The sequence below is a fragment of the Tachysurus vachellii genome, chromosome 9, assembly GCF_030014155.1.
Source record: "Tachysurus vachellii isolate PV-2020 chromosome 9, HZAU_Pvac_v1, whole genome shotgun sequence".
Taxonomy (NCBI): domain Eukaryota; kingdom Metazoa; phylum Chordata; class Actinopteri; order Siluriformes; family Bagridae; genus Tachysurus; species Tachysurus vachellii.
This window is the reverse complement of record NC_083468.1, coordinates 16,468,502-16,484,928: the sequence shown is the minus strand read 5'-3', so window position 1 is coordinate 16,484,928 and position 16,427 is coordinate 16,468,502. Positions and strand designations below refer to the sequence as shown.

Here is a 16,427-nt window from a genome sequence, read left to right as displayed (position 1 = left end):
ATGCAGTACTTATAGATATGAAGCAGTGAATATAATTATGGTGAGTTGTTAATCATTGATTAACAGTGATTATCAGTGATTGTCTGGGGAAAGAAACTGTTCCTGTGTCTGGCAGTTTTAGTAAGCAAGTTCTGTAGCACCTGCCAGAAGGGAGGAGCTGAAAGAGGTTGTGTCCAGGGTGCGAAGGGGCGAAGGGTCAGTGGTGATTTTTCCTGCCCGGTTTCTGGTTCTTGTGTCGTACAAGTCTTGGGGAGTGGGCAGGGGGGCACCAATTATTTTTTCGCTGTTTTTACTGTACTTTGCAGTCTGTTCCTGTCCTGTTTTGTTGCTGCACCAAACCAGATGGTGATGGATGTGCACAGGACAGATTCAATGACTGCAGTGTATAACAGCATCAACAGCTCCTGATGATGGAGTTTATGTTGCACTCCCATTTCAGGTCTTGGGGAATGGTAATGCCTAGAAACATGAAATCCTCCACAGATGACACAGGGCTGTTTGATATTGTGAGGGGGAGTAGTGTTGAGGGGTCTTTCCTAAAGTCCACTATCATCTCCACAGTTTTGAGGGTGTTTAGCTGACTTTTTTTAGCTGACAGTTTTGAGGGTGTTTAGACTGTTCTCACTGTTCACCTGCCCCTTCACCTCCTGCCGGTATGCAGACTCATCACCATCTTGGATGAGACTGATGAGCGAGGTATCATCAGTTTGGTCTCTTGAAGTGCAGTCATTAGTGTAGAGGGAGAATAAAAGTGGGGAGAGGACACATCCCTGTGGAGCGCCAGTCTCACCTGTTGTTTCCTGTCTGTCAGGAAGCTGGTGATCCACTGACAGATGGAAGGGGGTATAGATTCAACTCACACTGATTCAACTCATCTGGCTCATCAAAGCCCAAGCTCGAGGACTTCATCCACACTGATTCAACTTGGCTCCCAAATTGTGGAATTCCCTGCCCTCAGAGATTAGGAATGCAGAATCTGTGGGTGTTTTTAAATCCCAACTTAAAATGTACTTTTTTAGGGTAGCTTTTATGTGATTTCTTTGTTTGTTATTAATTGGCTTTTTATTTTTGTATGGTTAGTTTTAGTGCCTGTACTGTTATGTGTATCTTTTAATTTCCTCTTTTATGTCAAGCGCTTTGAGAAGCTACTTTTAAAGGCGCTATACAAAATAAAGTTTTTTGCCGATTCAACTCAAACTGATTCAACTCACACTGATTCAACTCATCTGGCTCATCAAAGCCCGAGCTCGAGGACTTCATCTACACTGATGCGGACCACTGGAGAATTTTGGAGCTGTTATAGCTTCATTAGAGCATTATGGATGTTATTTTTGTAATGTGAGAGACCAAATTCTTATGTTACCAGCTCTTCAAAATTAACATGTATATATAATTATTTACATTTAGGGAATTTAGCAGACACCCTTATATCCATAGTGACTTAAAATTGTATTTCAATTTATACAACTGATGGGTCAGGTGCCCAGCAGTGGCAGCTTGGTGGATCTGGGATTCGAACTCATTCGGACCTACCGATTAGTATCCCAACGTCTTAACCACTAGGCTAAAGAAGCAGATGATACGCTGTGGCCCCTAACCAAAAAGTAGAAGAATAAATAATCTGTGGTTATTCAGTACAAACCTGGTGGGTGATATTCGTTTTCTCAGAAAGTTACAAAATACTTCCCTCTTGTGGTCAGTCACAAGCAGTGCACTAAAACACATATTTAATAATAATAATAATAATAATAATAATAATAATAATAATAATAATAAACTTTGCTCTGCCACAGTGTTCACGCAGTGAGTTGAGTGTGTGTTGGCGTGTGCTGATTAGGTGTGTTGTTACACTCTGTGTGTGTGCTGATGTTTGAAGACCAGCTCAGTGAATTCTCTGAACATTGCTCAGCTCTTGGCTTTGTATTCCCTTTGGGTTGAATGCTCTTTACACTGAATTGTGGTTTAGCAAGGGGTTTTGTTTTTTACAGCAGTAATGTGATCTGGCCAAAACAAATAACGAAAGAGAAAAGTATTGACCCGCAGGTTCCACCGAGATTTGAACTCGGATCGCTGGATTCAGAGTCCAGAGTGCTAACCATTACACCATGGAACCAACTGAGACAAAGCGCGACGTCAGCTATGTAATAAATCTAAATGACGTCGTTTATAGATGACGTCAAGTGCGTTTTAACTGCTGAACAGTCCTTGACATTCCAAAAGCTCTTGATTTAATAGCATAATAACTAATTGCATTTTCTTATTTCCAAGATAAAGTATAATTACAGTCTTTACTAAGCCAAATCCACAATAATATTTCGCAAAGTACAATATGAAAATGCACGTGAGGGAAAAATATTCACTAAAAAGGGGTAATTGTACAAAGAAATTATTCTTCATCTGAATGATCACCAATTTATTAGTGCTTAAGACCGCGATATTTAAACTACAGTGGAAACAGAAGTTTATTTATAAAGCGTTATTCAGACACTTGCTGTTGTGTTAAGTGTGGACCAAATATTTAATACACGTTTAAATTAACTATTCACACATCAGAAAATAAAAGGCATACATGTTAAGTGCTTTCGTTTAATTTACCGTTTCAGCGTTACCCTTCTCAAATAAAACATTAGCAAAAAAACATTAGCAAAAAAATTTATAATAATAAAAAATAAACAAATTTATCTCAAAAAAGTAACAAAAATCAGATAGGGGTAATCTTTTTCCCGATTGTAGTAATCCACAACAAGGACTTTTATTTTGAAACTGACGCGTTTGTTTTGAACCCTCGAATGAAGGCCAACTCGCTTGCTAAATAGTTAGCATGGCTACCGCTATACACACAATCTGACTGCAGTGCAGCAGCGGAAAGGACCGAGCGGGCTGTTTCCATTTTAGCTCGATAAGTGTTTACCTACCACGGTTTAACCTTCATTTCTAGCAAAATGGGAACAAGAGACGACGAGTACGACTACTTGTTTAAAGGTGAATACAATTTAAAGCTGCTATTGCTAATGTCATGTTGATATTTATTCACATAGTAGCTAGAAAAGGCTAATATCGGATAAGGCAGGAACTGTACAAAATGTCTTAGCACGCTAGCTGTTTCCACCTATGCTAGCTAGCTAGCTAACAGGCCAAAGTTAGCGAGTAATGTTGCTTATTGCTATAGCGAAAAACGTTATTCGCAATGTTATTCATCCGTTACACTAATCTCCGTGATTGTTAGAGTGATTCATATCGCACACCTATGTTTATTTAGTTCAATGGCTAATGCTACACACACAACGTCGCAGTGAACAAGCATTTAATGTGTTTAAGATGTATCTGGATATTTCAGTCTCGATCACCACACCTTACACAGGATTTAGCGACAGAGATTAAACCCAGACAGCTCGCTTTAACTAATCACCCAGTCCGTATTAAGCACATATTATTGCCACGAGCTAAAAGGAAACGTTTCTTCTAAGCATTTTTATTTTAACCATTAAGACAAGACAAGGCCATGGCGTTCACTTAGTGTTTAATTTTCAATCAGCAAAAAAGGGGATGTTCTGTCTTTTATTATAATATATACACACTAACACAAATATCTATCTATATACCTATATATATATATATTTATATATATATATCACACACACGTATATATATATATATATATATATATATATATATATATATATATATATATATATAATCTCACACACAGACACACACACACATATATATATATATATATATACTTTAGGTGTTCAATGGAACACTTGTTCACATGGTTTTTATCCTCTTATTATGCAATATAGAATTAAATCCACCGTATAAAGAACGCTGTGTATTCTTGTGTCCCTTTACATGGGGAATTTGTTGCCATTTTACAATTTGATTGAGTGGGGAATGAGCTTAGGAAATTGTTAATCATTAAAGACAATAAAATGTCACATCCAATAGTCCATCCAATAATGATGCCATTTAGTTATATATTGATTTGTTAAAGTACAGTTTACTGTTTTGATGTTACAACCGGATGCATAGATCCCGATATTTAAATTTTCCATCTAATATAATACTGTATTGTATTATTGTATTACTGATCTCATTTTTAAATGCAGTCAACATCTGTCACTCACACACTCACTCAGACACACACTCGCTCACATTCGCATGTGGCTCTGATCTGAAAAAGTACCAGCTCTGAATCATTTCTGATCTCATGAATCATTTCTGATTCAGCATTTCAGGAAAGTATGGTTTTGGATATGAATATTCTGTGTTGGATTTGTACTATTACTATTAGTACTATAATTATTATAGTTATATTATATTATAGTAGTATTATTTGAGATTATAGAAAGTGATCAGAAAGTTGGACTTTTTTAATTTTTTGTTGTTTTGTTCGTTTTTGAAGTTGTTCTGATTGGAGACTCTGGTGTGGGGAAGAGTAACCTTTTGTCCCGTTTCACCCGCAACGAGTTCAACTTGGAAAGCAAAAGCACTATAGGAGTGGAATTTGCTACTCGTAGCATTCAGGTTGATGGGAAGACCGTTAAAGCCCAGATATGGGACACTGCTGGGCAGGAACGCTACAGAGCCATCACCTCAGCGTAAGAAAACACCACCACACTTGTGCACATCTCAGGGCATATTAAAGAGTCTGCTGAAACGCTCTCTTTTTATCAGAATCAGAAAGATCTTTATTGGCAAGTATGTTTTCACATACGAGGAAATTGTTCTAGTACAGAAGCTCCACAGTGTAAACAGAATGGCATTGACAAGACATGAACACATATATAATATAGACTTTATATCTCACGTGCTTAATCAAAATAAACTTGGTGTACACTTTGACCATAATAAATGTATATTGGATTTGGCACTCAGTTATAAAGCACAGACACCTTGAGTGTAAAGGGTTTTGTCCGAGAATAGTACTTTGACACACTTCATTGTTTGTAAAAGACTAAGTTTTTAATTTTTGACCTTATCATCAATAGCTCATGCCTGTTATATAAAACCAATATTATGACACATGATTTCTTTTTTTTTGTTTGTTTTTTTTTTCATTGGGGATGCGAACAAGATCGAGTGCAACATTGCACTTTCCTGCTACAGTGATGCCTCGAGATACGAGTTTAATTCGTTCCGTGACTTTGCTCGTATCTCAAATTGCTCGTATCTCAAAACAGTTTTCCCCGTTTAAATGAATTGAAATCCCATTAATCCGTTCCAGCAAAATTCCACTCCAGTTGTTTTGTTTGTGTTTTGAATATGAAAAATGTACAGTACCTGCATTTATAAATGACAAATATTGTATAAAAACATACAATAGTAAAAGAGAATGTTAAAAAAAATAAACTGGTTTTACTTTACGGAGGTTGAGGGAGGAGTAAACAGGAGGAATTTTGTCTCGTACGTACACTTTCGCTTTCGTTCACTTACTCGCTACTGTACACTCTTAATGCTACTTTACACTTAAATGGAACTTAACTAAACTTCACTAAAATTAACGAACTTAAATCAAGCATCGCGTTAGTTCTGGCTGGCCACGTTATCAAGCGTGCATCAGCTGTTAATCAGCTGTCCACGACGCGCACCAATCCGGTTACGACATCCATATTACCCGACCATTTAAATTCCCATTCATAGAGCTGCTCTAGCGCTTCGCTGCTGCTGCGATTTAAACTCCCTCCTCCAACCTCGACTCCACCATGCCGGAACCTGTGTTTGTTGTACCAGTTTACGTCATAAATCTCCACATATTTTTCTCTCTCTCTCCCTCTCTCTAATTATTTAATTATTTATTTATTCATTCATTCATTTATTACTTTCCAAAAACGCGTAAGCGAGCATATCTAGTACTATGCATGACTAGTGGTTCTGTTATACGGGGGTCTATTCTATTTTCGCTGCTTTCTCCGCTCTGACCATGCATGCGGACGGGCGCGTGGATTCTTGCCCAGAACGGAACCATACCGCCAACACTAACTGTATGCATATCATCTAATAAATTCTCATTTGACAAAGTGGTCCTGACAGAACTGAAATTCTCTTAACTGAACTTAATTGCTACAATTTCTGTTTTCTTTACATTAATTTTGCTTAATTTTCTTCATCGCTTTTCTCTTCACTTGTTTTTGCCTTTTTTGTCACTCTTTCCTCGCTAACATCTGCCGGTCGTTTTAATAAAAACCTGTCCGGTCGGCATATCGGATGCGTTGTATTCGCACAAGTTAAATTTTTTTTAACGGATCCAACGCTCAAAACGAATCCGAAAATTACGGATCCGCAGATGGTCGGCACCTCACGCAGCGCCTTTGCGACTCTCCATAGGAAATGAATGACTTCCTGTTTATCGGCCGTCGTTTGTCGTGTGCAGTGGAAAGGCGGCTTTAACCGAGTGAGACTTTATTTCGGCGGCGGCGGCTCGGATGCTCGTATCTCAAAAATTTGCTTGTATCTCAAGCCAAAAATGTGGTCGAATCACAGCTCGTATCTCAAAAAATTCATATGTCAGAGCACTCGTATCTTGAGGCATCACTGTATGTTGTTACAGTCCCAAGTAGATCACATGACATTAAAATACAGTATTTTGTATTGACTGTTTAATTCTTTCCGCCTTTTTTGTGCTGAATACTTTTCTTTTTCTGTTGTATTAGAGTATACTTTATCTTGCAGTTTTTACAGATTTTTAAAAAAATGCCAAATGCTATTTTGCTGGGAATCCCATTATCAAGCTTACATATTGTATGTTGTGTATTATTAAATGTTGTGAACACCCTTTAACCTCTGAGCTACTGCTGGCCAGGTAGTGATGGGTTTTTATATTCGGTTTAAAGGTATTACCGGGGTGCTGTGGGGGCTCTGCTGGTGTACGACATTGCCAAGCATCTCACCTATGAGAATGTGGAGCGCTGGCTGAAGGAGCTGAGGGACCATGCAGACAGCAACATTGTTATCATGCTGGTTGGCAACAAAAGTGACCTGCGCCATCTCCGGGCTGTGCCCACTGATGAGGCACGCGCATTTGCAGGTCAGAAACCCGTGTTTTGGGCTAAGAACTGGTGCAGCACTGCCCACAGTTAACTAATATTAGTATAAACTAATATTTTAGTAGCCTTGTGTTCTTTTGATGTGGTTTACTAGGGCCTTGAAATGATATCTCAGTGAAAAAATGCTTCTTGTCTGTGCAGAGAAAAATGGGTTGTCATTCCTGGAGACATCAGCTCTGGATTCCACCAATGTGGAGACAGCCTTTCAGACTATACTGACTGGTGAGTGGGCTCCGAGTACAGGAGCTGATATTATGGTCTTTTTAGGTCTTTTTATATATAAGCATTTATACTGTTTTCTCTGCTGGTTTCTGACCAAAACTAATTTAGCCAGAAACCAGCAGAGAAAGTTGATTAGCAGGATTTCATGCAAATGTGTGTGTGTGTAGGCTAAAGGCTGATTGGTTTTTGGTCTAAGGCCATTCCCTTATGAATGACTAATCAAAGGACTGACCTTGCTGGGGTGGGTCCATTGAGTTCCTCCAGCTTGACGTGACTGTAATAAAAAAAAGCTTCCTGCTTCTGTTGCAGCTTTGTTTGTCAGCCCAGCCTTATTTCCTTTCTGCAGTGTAAGCTGAAACAAGTTTACATATTTAAAGACCATCAGATATAACATGGTAATTACATTACCTCAGGCATACTGCAGTGTTTATGGCTAAGGCTGAATAAAAAAGGTGTAATGAATTCAAATGATTTCAGACGCATCTCAGCACACAGGCTTCTGTGAACACACCGAGGCGAAATTAAATGATCCCAAAACAGTTTTAGTATTTTAATAATCACAACTAATCACCTTCAAAGATAAGGTGAATCCTGTTCCTTATGAGCTGATTGTTATGTTACAGAAATCTACCGCATCGTGTCTCAGAAACAGATGTCGGACCGCCGGGACAACGACATATCGCCCAGCAACAACGTGGTGTCCATCCAGGTGCAGCCCACTGAGAATAAGCCAAAAATGCAGTGTTGCCAGAATATCTAGCCCCCTCCATGACCTCCTTTTCCTGCAAAGCCCACCTGCAGAAAAACCCTTATCCCTCCCTGTCTCTTCAATCCCCCCACCCACAATCCCTCCCCTCACTCCTAATTCTTAAAGACTGCTTTGGTTCAGAGGCGCAGCTGCACGCTTGGGCTAGAGCACAGAAGCTGTGTTTTCAAACCTCAGCTCTCAAAAGGGTTACCACCTGCGCTCTGGACTAACATTTTGTTTTTTGTTTTTTTTTTCTGCCATGGTAGGCTTTTCTATCGCAAAATTTGAATAATCAGTTGTGCTGATCTTCACAGAAACGTCTTAATATATTCTTTCATTTGTGAACAGTGTGAGGTTTTGTTCATGTCAATATCTTGAGCAGCTGGCATGTGGTTGTCTCTGAGACTGTCACAAGATTAGACAAGTGGCATTAAGGAGATATTACTGTATGCTCTACTTAGAGTTTGGATACTAGACATTAGACTTGCATTAGGCCCCAGAAATCATCAACTTCCCAACTTTAGCTATGGCTGTGTGTATGCAAAAGCTTCACATTGCATGTAAACTTAAATACTATCTTAGGAGCACTCCCATTGTTGCATTTTTGACCGTATCTGATCAGATAGTAACACATCAGTCATGATTGTTGTGGTTCCTGTGGTGTGTATAGTAGAATATGATTGCATGATTTCTATCAGCATTCTGGGAAGATGCTCTTTGGAACAGAGAACGCTGCAGACATGACTCCTCACACTGACCGAGTGTTTCCTCATGCTGCTGCTGTTTCCATTCATCCTGTGCATATCTTGTAGAGTAGTGGTTTTCGTGCCTTTCTCAGTGGAATGTCACATAGGGAAGCCTCCATTTTTTTTGTGCATGTGCCCACACTGTGGGCTTTTTCCTCCTTCTCTCAACAGGAGTGCCGTGAGGCCTCCAGCACATGATCTTCTGCATTGTGGTAGCATTCATCCATTCTGAATGCTGCCTTTTATCTTAATGTTTCTGCCCTCTGATGTCACCTCTGTTTGGTCCTTTTAGCAAAGTTAAACAGCAAGATTAAATTGGTAAGAAACGACGAGCGATGCAGAAATCGAGGCAACAAGTTCAATACAGAAACATTTAAGATTAGACTTTGATGGCAGTCAGTGTAGATACCTGTTTTAATAGCATTGGAACACTATAAAGTTTAGTATAGTAAGTGAGGACAGACCATCTTATAATATAATCCCACAAAAACACCCCATTCAGCGTGCCACCTTCCTTAGTCAGGAGAAAGAATAGCCACTGCACACAGACTTAGCTGATGATTGTAAGCTGGAGCTTCGCTATATTTTTGCACCAAACACACTATTTCTTTCCTTATATAACCCACACTACAGTTTAATTCTTTAGTATTTATTCTATAGTAGCCAGCTGATTTATTGTTTTGTGCCTATTATGTAAGACTTTTGGAATTTTAGGCAGTACTATGTTTATCAAAATAAATTAAGAATGTATAATGTATTGTAGCCCAGTATAATCATGTTGTGATTGTAAAAGCAAGCATTCCTATGATACAGCATTTGTGGGGAACATCATAAACTGCAAATCATTTTTTGCATCATGGCTGTCTAAGGAATAGTTGTGTATATACAATAGAAATGATAGTGAGGACAATATGCATGATTTATTCTGGTATATCCTTAAAACCTTGCACCCTCTCTGTTACACTTAAATGTTAAAAGAATTCTCCTTAAAGCTACGCATTCTGAAACCCCTTTGGGTTTAGGTGGGGAAACCCCCTTGTAAGAGCTGGTATAATAATGTAAAATTGTAATTGTAAAAGAGTGTGTAGGTTTGCATCTCTATCGACAATATCACAATATAATGGTCTAAAGCAGAATAGTTGCAAAGAAAATTGTATACCTGTCAAGTTGGGCACGATGTCTTTCTCTATGCATTCTGTGACTATATGGTATTTGGGCCTTCTTTCAAACTGGCCCTTGGGACCCTGTAACTAAACATGTAACTGACTGGTAGATGGCTTAAGGGCAGTGCCAATGATGTATGGGTACAGATGGCACAGCTATGCCCAGCCTAAGCATGGCACATAGCTGGTGTGTCTTATGTTTATCTGAAATTGATGTTCTGTCAGTTCTCTTTCACATATTGCCTCAAAAACCTTTGTTTTGTCTGTGCTGTACTGTGATTTTTTTTATCATTATACTATTACTCTATCCACTGTAGTTTGAATTTCAAAGTGAAAAATAAAATTACGGTTAAGTGAGTAATTTAGGAAATTTGTGATAAATGTTTTGTGATGCTCTGAATTACTTTAAATGAATTAGGATTTTTGTTGTGTTTTTGTAATAAGTGCCTTTGTCATCCTTCGTAATCAATGTGTTTGGTTACATCTTTAGCCATTTACTTCAGAACTTATTTAATTTTCCTAATTCTCAGTGGTCAAATCCATAAACATGAAAATCCCTCAGGTGAAGAGAAGTAACTCACCCACAACATGTCATGGATGTGAGTGCTACTGTTAAATCAAACCTATTCTCTGTAAGCTTTATTTTGAAATGAAATGAAACAAAGATCAAATCAGTATTGTTTCACAAACAGGGATAAAGCACACAAACTTGCTGTGTACGGCTGGATAAACTGCACTTTTGTTGCTGTGTGTGATTGTCTGCTGGTTATTGCTTTAGTGAGTCTTTAGAGCACTGCACAAAAAAACCCCCAAGCAATCAGTATTATCAAACTGAACTTCATATGAAACAGGATTCAGGACGATATAACGATATGGTAACGACTCCAAACGACATGGAGGTGATCACTGCCCACTGTAATGCATCTACTTAGACACAAATGATAACTTACATTGTGTACCTCTGTGCATGAATGGTACAAGAAATGAATTAAGCATTTGATATAATTTGCTCATGCTATAGTTTTCTATTTAAACTTTACATCTTTATGTAAAACAAAACTGCTACTTTGTCAACTAAGTTAGAAATAAACACAAAAACCAAAGATGTCTTAAAAGCCAACCATTTGAGATTCAAGAATATAAACAGAAATAAAGAATATATATTAAAAAAAAAGAACATTATATTACACAGTCTTGAATACACGTTCACATGACATCACACCTGCAAACTTGATATATAACCATCCATAAATGTTTTTGGATGAAACAGCAGTTTAATATAGACTAGTGGAATTTAGGACATTACACAGTATATATACCAAGCTGCTGTTTCTTTCATACATCTTTTATAAAGAGATGTGTTCCACCTCAGCAGATTTTAAAATACTTTCTGAAATGTTTAAATAATTATACTCTTGGTGTTAAGAAGAAAAACTAATGGTTCTCAAAAACTCTTATTGATAATTGTCTTTATACGGTAAAAACTAAATGGTCTTACTACTTAACCGTTTACTATTAAGCCATGCTTTCTCACTAAGGTCTGTTCAGTACTCTTTAAATAGTCATGGTTAGTAGTGACACTTCACCTTTCAGTCCCTGATTGCTTCAGTGGACAGGTGATTGGGTCAACTTCTCCCCCTGCTTAAGCTATCACTGAGACTATGTTCCTTCTATAATTGAAGAAAGCTCATTTGTATGGAAACTCTTCAACACAACAGTGCCTTAATAGTCCGGTCGTCTGCTGCGATATACACAATTAGATACAGAATGCAAGATATTTTTTTTCTTCTCAGTATGGCCTTCTTAATTAAATCCTTTTATCCTCCAGGGAACCAAATGAAGAGAAGTGAGTAGTTGCTAATATCTTTACAGTTCTCTGTACAATCCTTTCTTAGCCATCTGTTGTCCTACACACACATGTAGACACACACCAATTAAGCAACACTTTACAGCATTTATAGCCATCTTGTCATGTATCTGGGTCTGTGTATGTGGGAAAGAGATAGAAAGATTTGATGAAATAAAAAGATAAGGAGGAGGTCCTGCAGATGCAGGTGGTGCTTGCTGTAGTTTAGAGGTAGGCTCAGGTCTGGGTTCTACAGCAGGGAGCTGGGAGGACTCTCAGTGGGCGGCGGGGTGTGTGTGGGGCTGTGGCGCATGGGCAGGATGTCGTAGTGGCTCGGGATGTGGCTGTTCCTAGGAAGGTCGTAAGGGTTCTGGGAGAAACCAGTTGCCAGGCCATTGGGTCCCTGTAGAACACTCACTGTGGGTTCTGATAGAAATGCAGATAAAATCTTAGTTAAATTTCTTGGAGTATATCACGAATCCTTATACATACATTTTAAGTGCACTTTATAGATTTACACAGTTACGGACTGTAGCCTGACTGACTTTCTTGCTATGCAGTTTGTTAAACTTTCCCCCAATGAGCAGCAGACAGGGAGAAATTATTTGGTGGTCCGTACATATTAGCACTTTTTACAGTGTTGTGACTGGATTGGTACAATACAGTGGGGTTATAAAGCACAAGTTACATTTATTAATCACTTTACAGACTTGTTGGTCCATCATGTCCAGTAAGCATGCAGTTTGACAATATATTACATGCACAGTCATATTAATTCTTTTCAATCTGAATACACAACCTCTCCCAGGACCTATTCTGGACCTGTTCGCGATAAGAGCTCAGGATTGCAGGATTGTTTTCAAACAGAAGAAATCCATGTCACATTTTCGGCACAAAGGTTTGCAAAATGGTACACATTAGCATAATCTGTTTTTTGTTTTTATGTTATTTTCCTTTGGAACCAAAATGAGAGTGGCAAAGAACTGTGATGAAATGAGACGTGCCTGGCCTTCACTAGAAGCTACTGTACAGACACGGCTGTAAGCATTTAGAGAGTGACACTTTTTTTGTGATTTTGCCTTTCTCTATAACACCACAATGGATCTGAAAGGCAGTAATGAAGGTGACTCAGCTTTAGTTCAAGGGAGTTAACAAAAAAGATTAACTATTAACTGTTTAAATAATTATTAGTCCCACAGTTCACAGCCATTTATTAAATAGTCCCTGCAGTTTCACAGGCTCAGACTTAATTGGACAGGTGACCTCTGAGCAGTTTCATGTTTGAGTTTCCTCATTATTTCATGAAAAGGAAAGAAAAGGTCTGTTGAATTTGCATTTGGCATTGCTAGTACAGCTGTTCATGTGATTTCTTCATATGCAGTCCAAAGAGGTTTTGATGCAAGTGAAGGAAGCCATCATTAGACTGAAAAACATTGGAGAGCTTAGCAACACCATTCACCACAAGTGGCTGATCACACAATTTTTTGTCCCTTGGTGAAGAAAAACCCCTTCACAACATCAAACCCAGTCAAGAGGTGGTAGGCGTATCATTTTTAAAGTCTACAATCAAGAGATGCCTTCAAGAATGTAAATACAGAGGGTTTACCTCAAGATGCAAGAACCTTCTAACACTCAAGAACAGAAAGGCCAGAGCTCAAGGGCTTTTTACAGCAAAGATACAGAATGTTATTAAACTGTCACATGACTCACCTGATCAACTAAATTGAGCATGATTTTCACTTACTGAAGACAAAGCTGAAGGCAGAATGGCACACAAACCTGAATCGACTGAAGGAGACTACTGCAAAGAGCTTGCAAAGCATCTTAAGGGTATGAAATTCAGCGTATGGCGATGTCCATGGGTGTCTCCAGACATGAGGAAGTCATTTACTGCAAATACTTTGTGTCGAAATATTAAAATTAATCCTTGTGTTTATAATTGTTAGTTTGTCCAATTATTCTTGAGCCTGTGAAAATGTACAGACTATGTAAAAATTGTTGTAACTGCTAAATGTTTAATGCGATATTAAAGCCGAAAGTCTCGATTGCTTCATTTCAAATCAACTGTTGAAGTATACAGAGGCAAGATTACAAATATTGTGTCGCTGTCCAAATACTTATGGAACCAACTGTATAAACTGTAGAGGCACAATGGAAAATAATTAACTTTAGTACATGGCTAAAAATATGTGGACACAACCGTAACACCTCGTGTGCTTGTGTGTGAGCTTGTTGGACATCCTATGTGTGGGGTCTTCAGGGGGTTGAGGTCAGATCTGTGCAGTTCCTCCATACCAAACTTATCAAACCAGATCTGTGCGTATTTGTGGTGCTTAAATGTAAAAAATGGACAGTTGACCAGTCAGATCTAGCAAGGCAGAGCTTCCACTATGACTATGCCATAGCTAAATTCACTGAGCTCCTCAGTATGACACACACGACTGTCAATGTTTGTCTATGATGATTATATGGTAAGGTGCTTGATTTAACATAGCTGTTAGCAATGCTTCGTGCTCAAACACCCGAACTCATAAATAAGTAGGTGTGTCCACATACTGTTGCTATTTAATAATTATGTTAGTTTCTCATTTCACCTTCAGAAAACATTGCATTAGAATTGCTATTGCAATGATTTGTGCTCGAATGCCTTCATACATGAATAAGGCAATCTGTCTCTCCACTGTCCATAATAACATTTCTCTACCATCGCAAAACATGTACCAAGAAGTAATGTAACACAGTGGTACACAGAGTTTTCACAGGTTCATCTCTTGGTGCTCCCTTGATGGCTGTATTACAGGTTGACAGAAAGAGATTTATAGTGTATAGCAACAGATGGACTACAGTCAGTAACTATATATCCACACAGATAACCGAAACAGGACACTTACTTTTCTTAATTACAGTTTCACCTTCTATAAACACAGAAACGACCAAATATATTATATATACGACCAAAATATTTTTCTGCCTGAACTAGCTCTCTAACCAATATTCCAATATGAAATATTTTATGAGTAAATCCTATGGATGAAGCATTTCCTCATATCTAACTCACCCATGTCATAGATGTTCCTGCTTGCAGAGGTGCGAGTGTTAGTGTTAGTGCTGGTGCAGAAGGTCAGGTCCCTGTGTGCAGGAGACTTCATCTCCACATAGCTGCTCTCTGTGTGCTTACAGGCCAGACCTGGTGGGTCCCGGATGGTAGCATATGGATTCTCACTGTTCAGAGAGCATGAACTGGAGCTGCACATGGATGGCTTGATATAGTCTGCAGACCACACAGACACAGTAAATTCTGTACCAGCGAAACAAGATGAGGAAAATGAGTTCATGACACATTCAGGTTATCTTGAGTATGATTAATGCTGCGACCTCAGCTATGTATACAACTGTAATACACAGTATATAAAATCAGTACTATTTACTATGGTTTTTTTTTATGTAATCCTAGTCACAGCACCTAGGGCACATAAACACTACAAGTGTATCATGGCCCATCTGCAACATCCTAGAGGAGAGTCTTGTTAAAATTCATGGGAGAGAATTACATTACACCCTCTAGCATATAGCCATGCACGTTATCTGCAGATAAAGTAGGGGCGAGGGTGAAAGTGCTGAGCATGGAGGTGTGTGTAGCAGTTATAGATATGCATTCTAAAAAACTTTATTGAATAGCTGGTGGCTATACTGATTTATCCCAAGCCGGTGGTAGCAAGAACACGTTTCTAAACATTTTAAATTCTAGCAAATTGATAACAAGGCTCCAGATTATCAGAAAACACATATTCTATTAGTATAAAACCAGATCTTTATTGGCCAAGTAAGCAAGGGCTTCCAGGGTCAGCAGCCAAACTCTTGAAAGCTTCTTCCATCTAAGTTGATCCAGTCACACCTACTGCAGCTTCCTTTGTTAGGCTGTTTACTACAGATCTGAGACAACACTGGACCTAGGAGATCAATTTAAGGAGACTTCTGTGTATACGTGTGTGTCTGTCTGGAGGCTGAGGCTGTGATGAGGGCAAGAACCGGATTAATTGCAGACACACAGGCAGCATAGAGATGTGTAAGGGCTTGTGGCTTTAAGTGGTTGCTTTGGGCTGTCAGAAACCATGACAGTCTTGATGAAACTGGCTACCACCAAGACCCTACATCAGAAACCATCATTTCCTGTAAGCATATGTACATATGTACAAATGAGTGGTTCCAGAACCTTGTACAGGGATGTCCAAGATAAAACCACTTCTTCCTCTGTAGGGTTAAATGCTGCTCAGTTGCGTTAAGGTCTGGGGATTGACTTGGCCACCACGTTTCCCCTCTGATTTTTTGTTGTGTTGTTATTGAGCTTTTTAATTTTATTTATTATTTTATTTTATTTAATTTCAAAATTATTGTCTTGCTGCATGATGAAGTTCATCACAAACAGATTAGATACATTTCTCTGTAAACTGGCAGACAAAATGATTCTGTTGTCTTGTAAAGTCTTTCTGCTGCTGCCCTCATGTGTTTCATCCATAAAGATTATTGGTATAGTTTATTAGAATAGTGGGATCTTTTCATGTTGGGTTATTCTTCGCAGCCCTCACAGTCATAACCCAGGGCTCAAAGCAAATAATCAATCTTAGTCAATCAATCTGCCAGTGGTCATTCATTTTC

The 16,427-nt window shown here is 38.6% G+C and overlaps 2 protein-coding genes and 1 non-coding gene across 3 annotated transcripts in view; 1 reads left to right on the top strand and 2 right to left on the bottom strand.

Moving 5' to 3' along the window:
• Positions 1 to 2,041: 2,041 nt before the first annotated feature.
• trnaq-cug (transfer RNA glutamine (anticodon CUG)) lies at positions 2,042 to 2,113 on the bottom strand. The gene has a single exon. It is a non-coding gene; the product is annotated as a tRNA-Gln (tRNA).
• Positions 2,114 to 2,812: 699 nt separating this feature from the next.
• On the top strand, positions 2,813 to 10,295 carry rab11a (RAB11a, member RAS oncogene family). Its single transcript, XM_060877950.1, has 5 exons — positions 2,813 to 2,982; positions 4,406 to 4,601; positions 6,834 to 7,027; positions 7,188 to 7,268; positions 7,892 to 10,295. The coding sequence occupies exons 1-5, from the start codon at positions 2,943 to 2,945 to the stop codon at positions 8,026 to 8,028; spliced, it is 648 nt and encodes a 215-aa protein (XP_060733933.1). The 5' UTR covers positions 2,813 to 2,942; the 3' UTR covers positions 8,029 to 10,295.
• A 229-nt stretch (positions 10,296 to 10,524) lies between these two features.
• Positions 10,525 to 16,427, bottom strand: part of megf11 (multiple EGF-like-domains 11) — a 96,126-nt gene continuing 90,223 nt past the window's right edge. Inside the window, exons 25-26 of the mRNA XM_060877951.1 lie at positions 14,830 to 15,042; positions 10,525 to 12,197 (exon numbers count right to left, since the gene is read on the bottom strand). Of these exons, the coding sequence (XP_060733934.1) occupies positions 12,022 to 12,197; positions 14,830 to 15,042 (389 nt within the window). The 3' untranslated portion in view covers positions 10,525 to 12,021. The remainder of the gene's footprint in view (positions 12,198 to 14,829; positions 15,043 to 16,427) is intronic.

Excerpts from the sequence above, each read along its gene's own strand:
- rab11a (XM_060877950.1), top strand. The coding sequence starts at position 2,943 with ATGGGAACAAGAGACGACGAGTACGACTACTTGTTTAAAG. Across the intron at positions 4,602-6,833 it reads TACAGAGCCATCACCTCAGC|GTATTACCGGGGTGCTGTGG; the intron begins GTAAGAAAACAC and ends TTCGGTTTAAAG. Across the intron at positions 7,269-7,891 it reads CTTTCAGACTATACTGACTG|AAATCTACCGCATCGTGTCT; the intron begins GTGAGTGGGCTC and ends GTTATGTTACAG.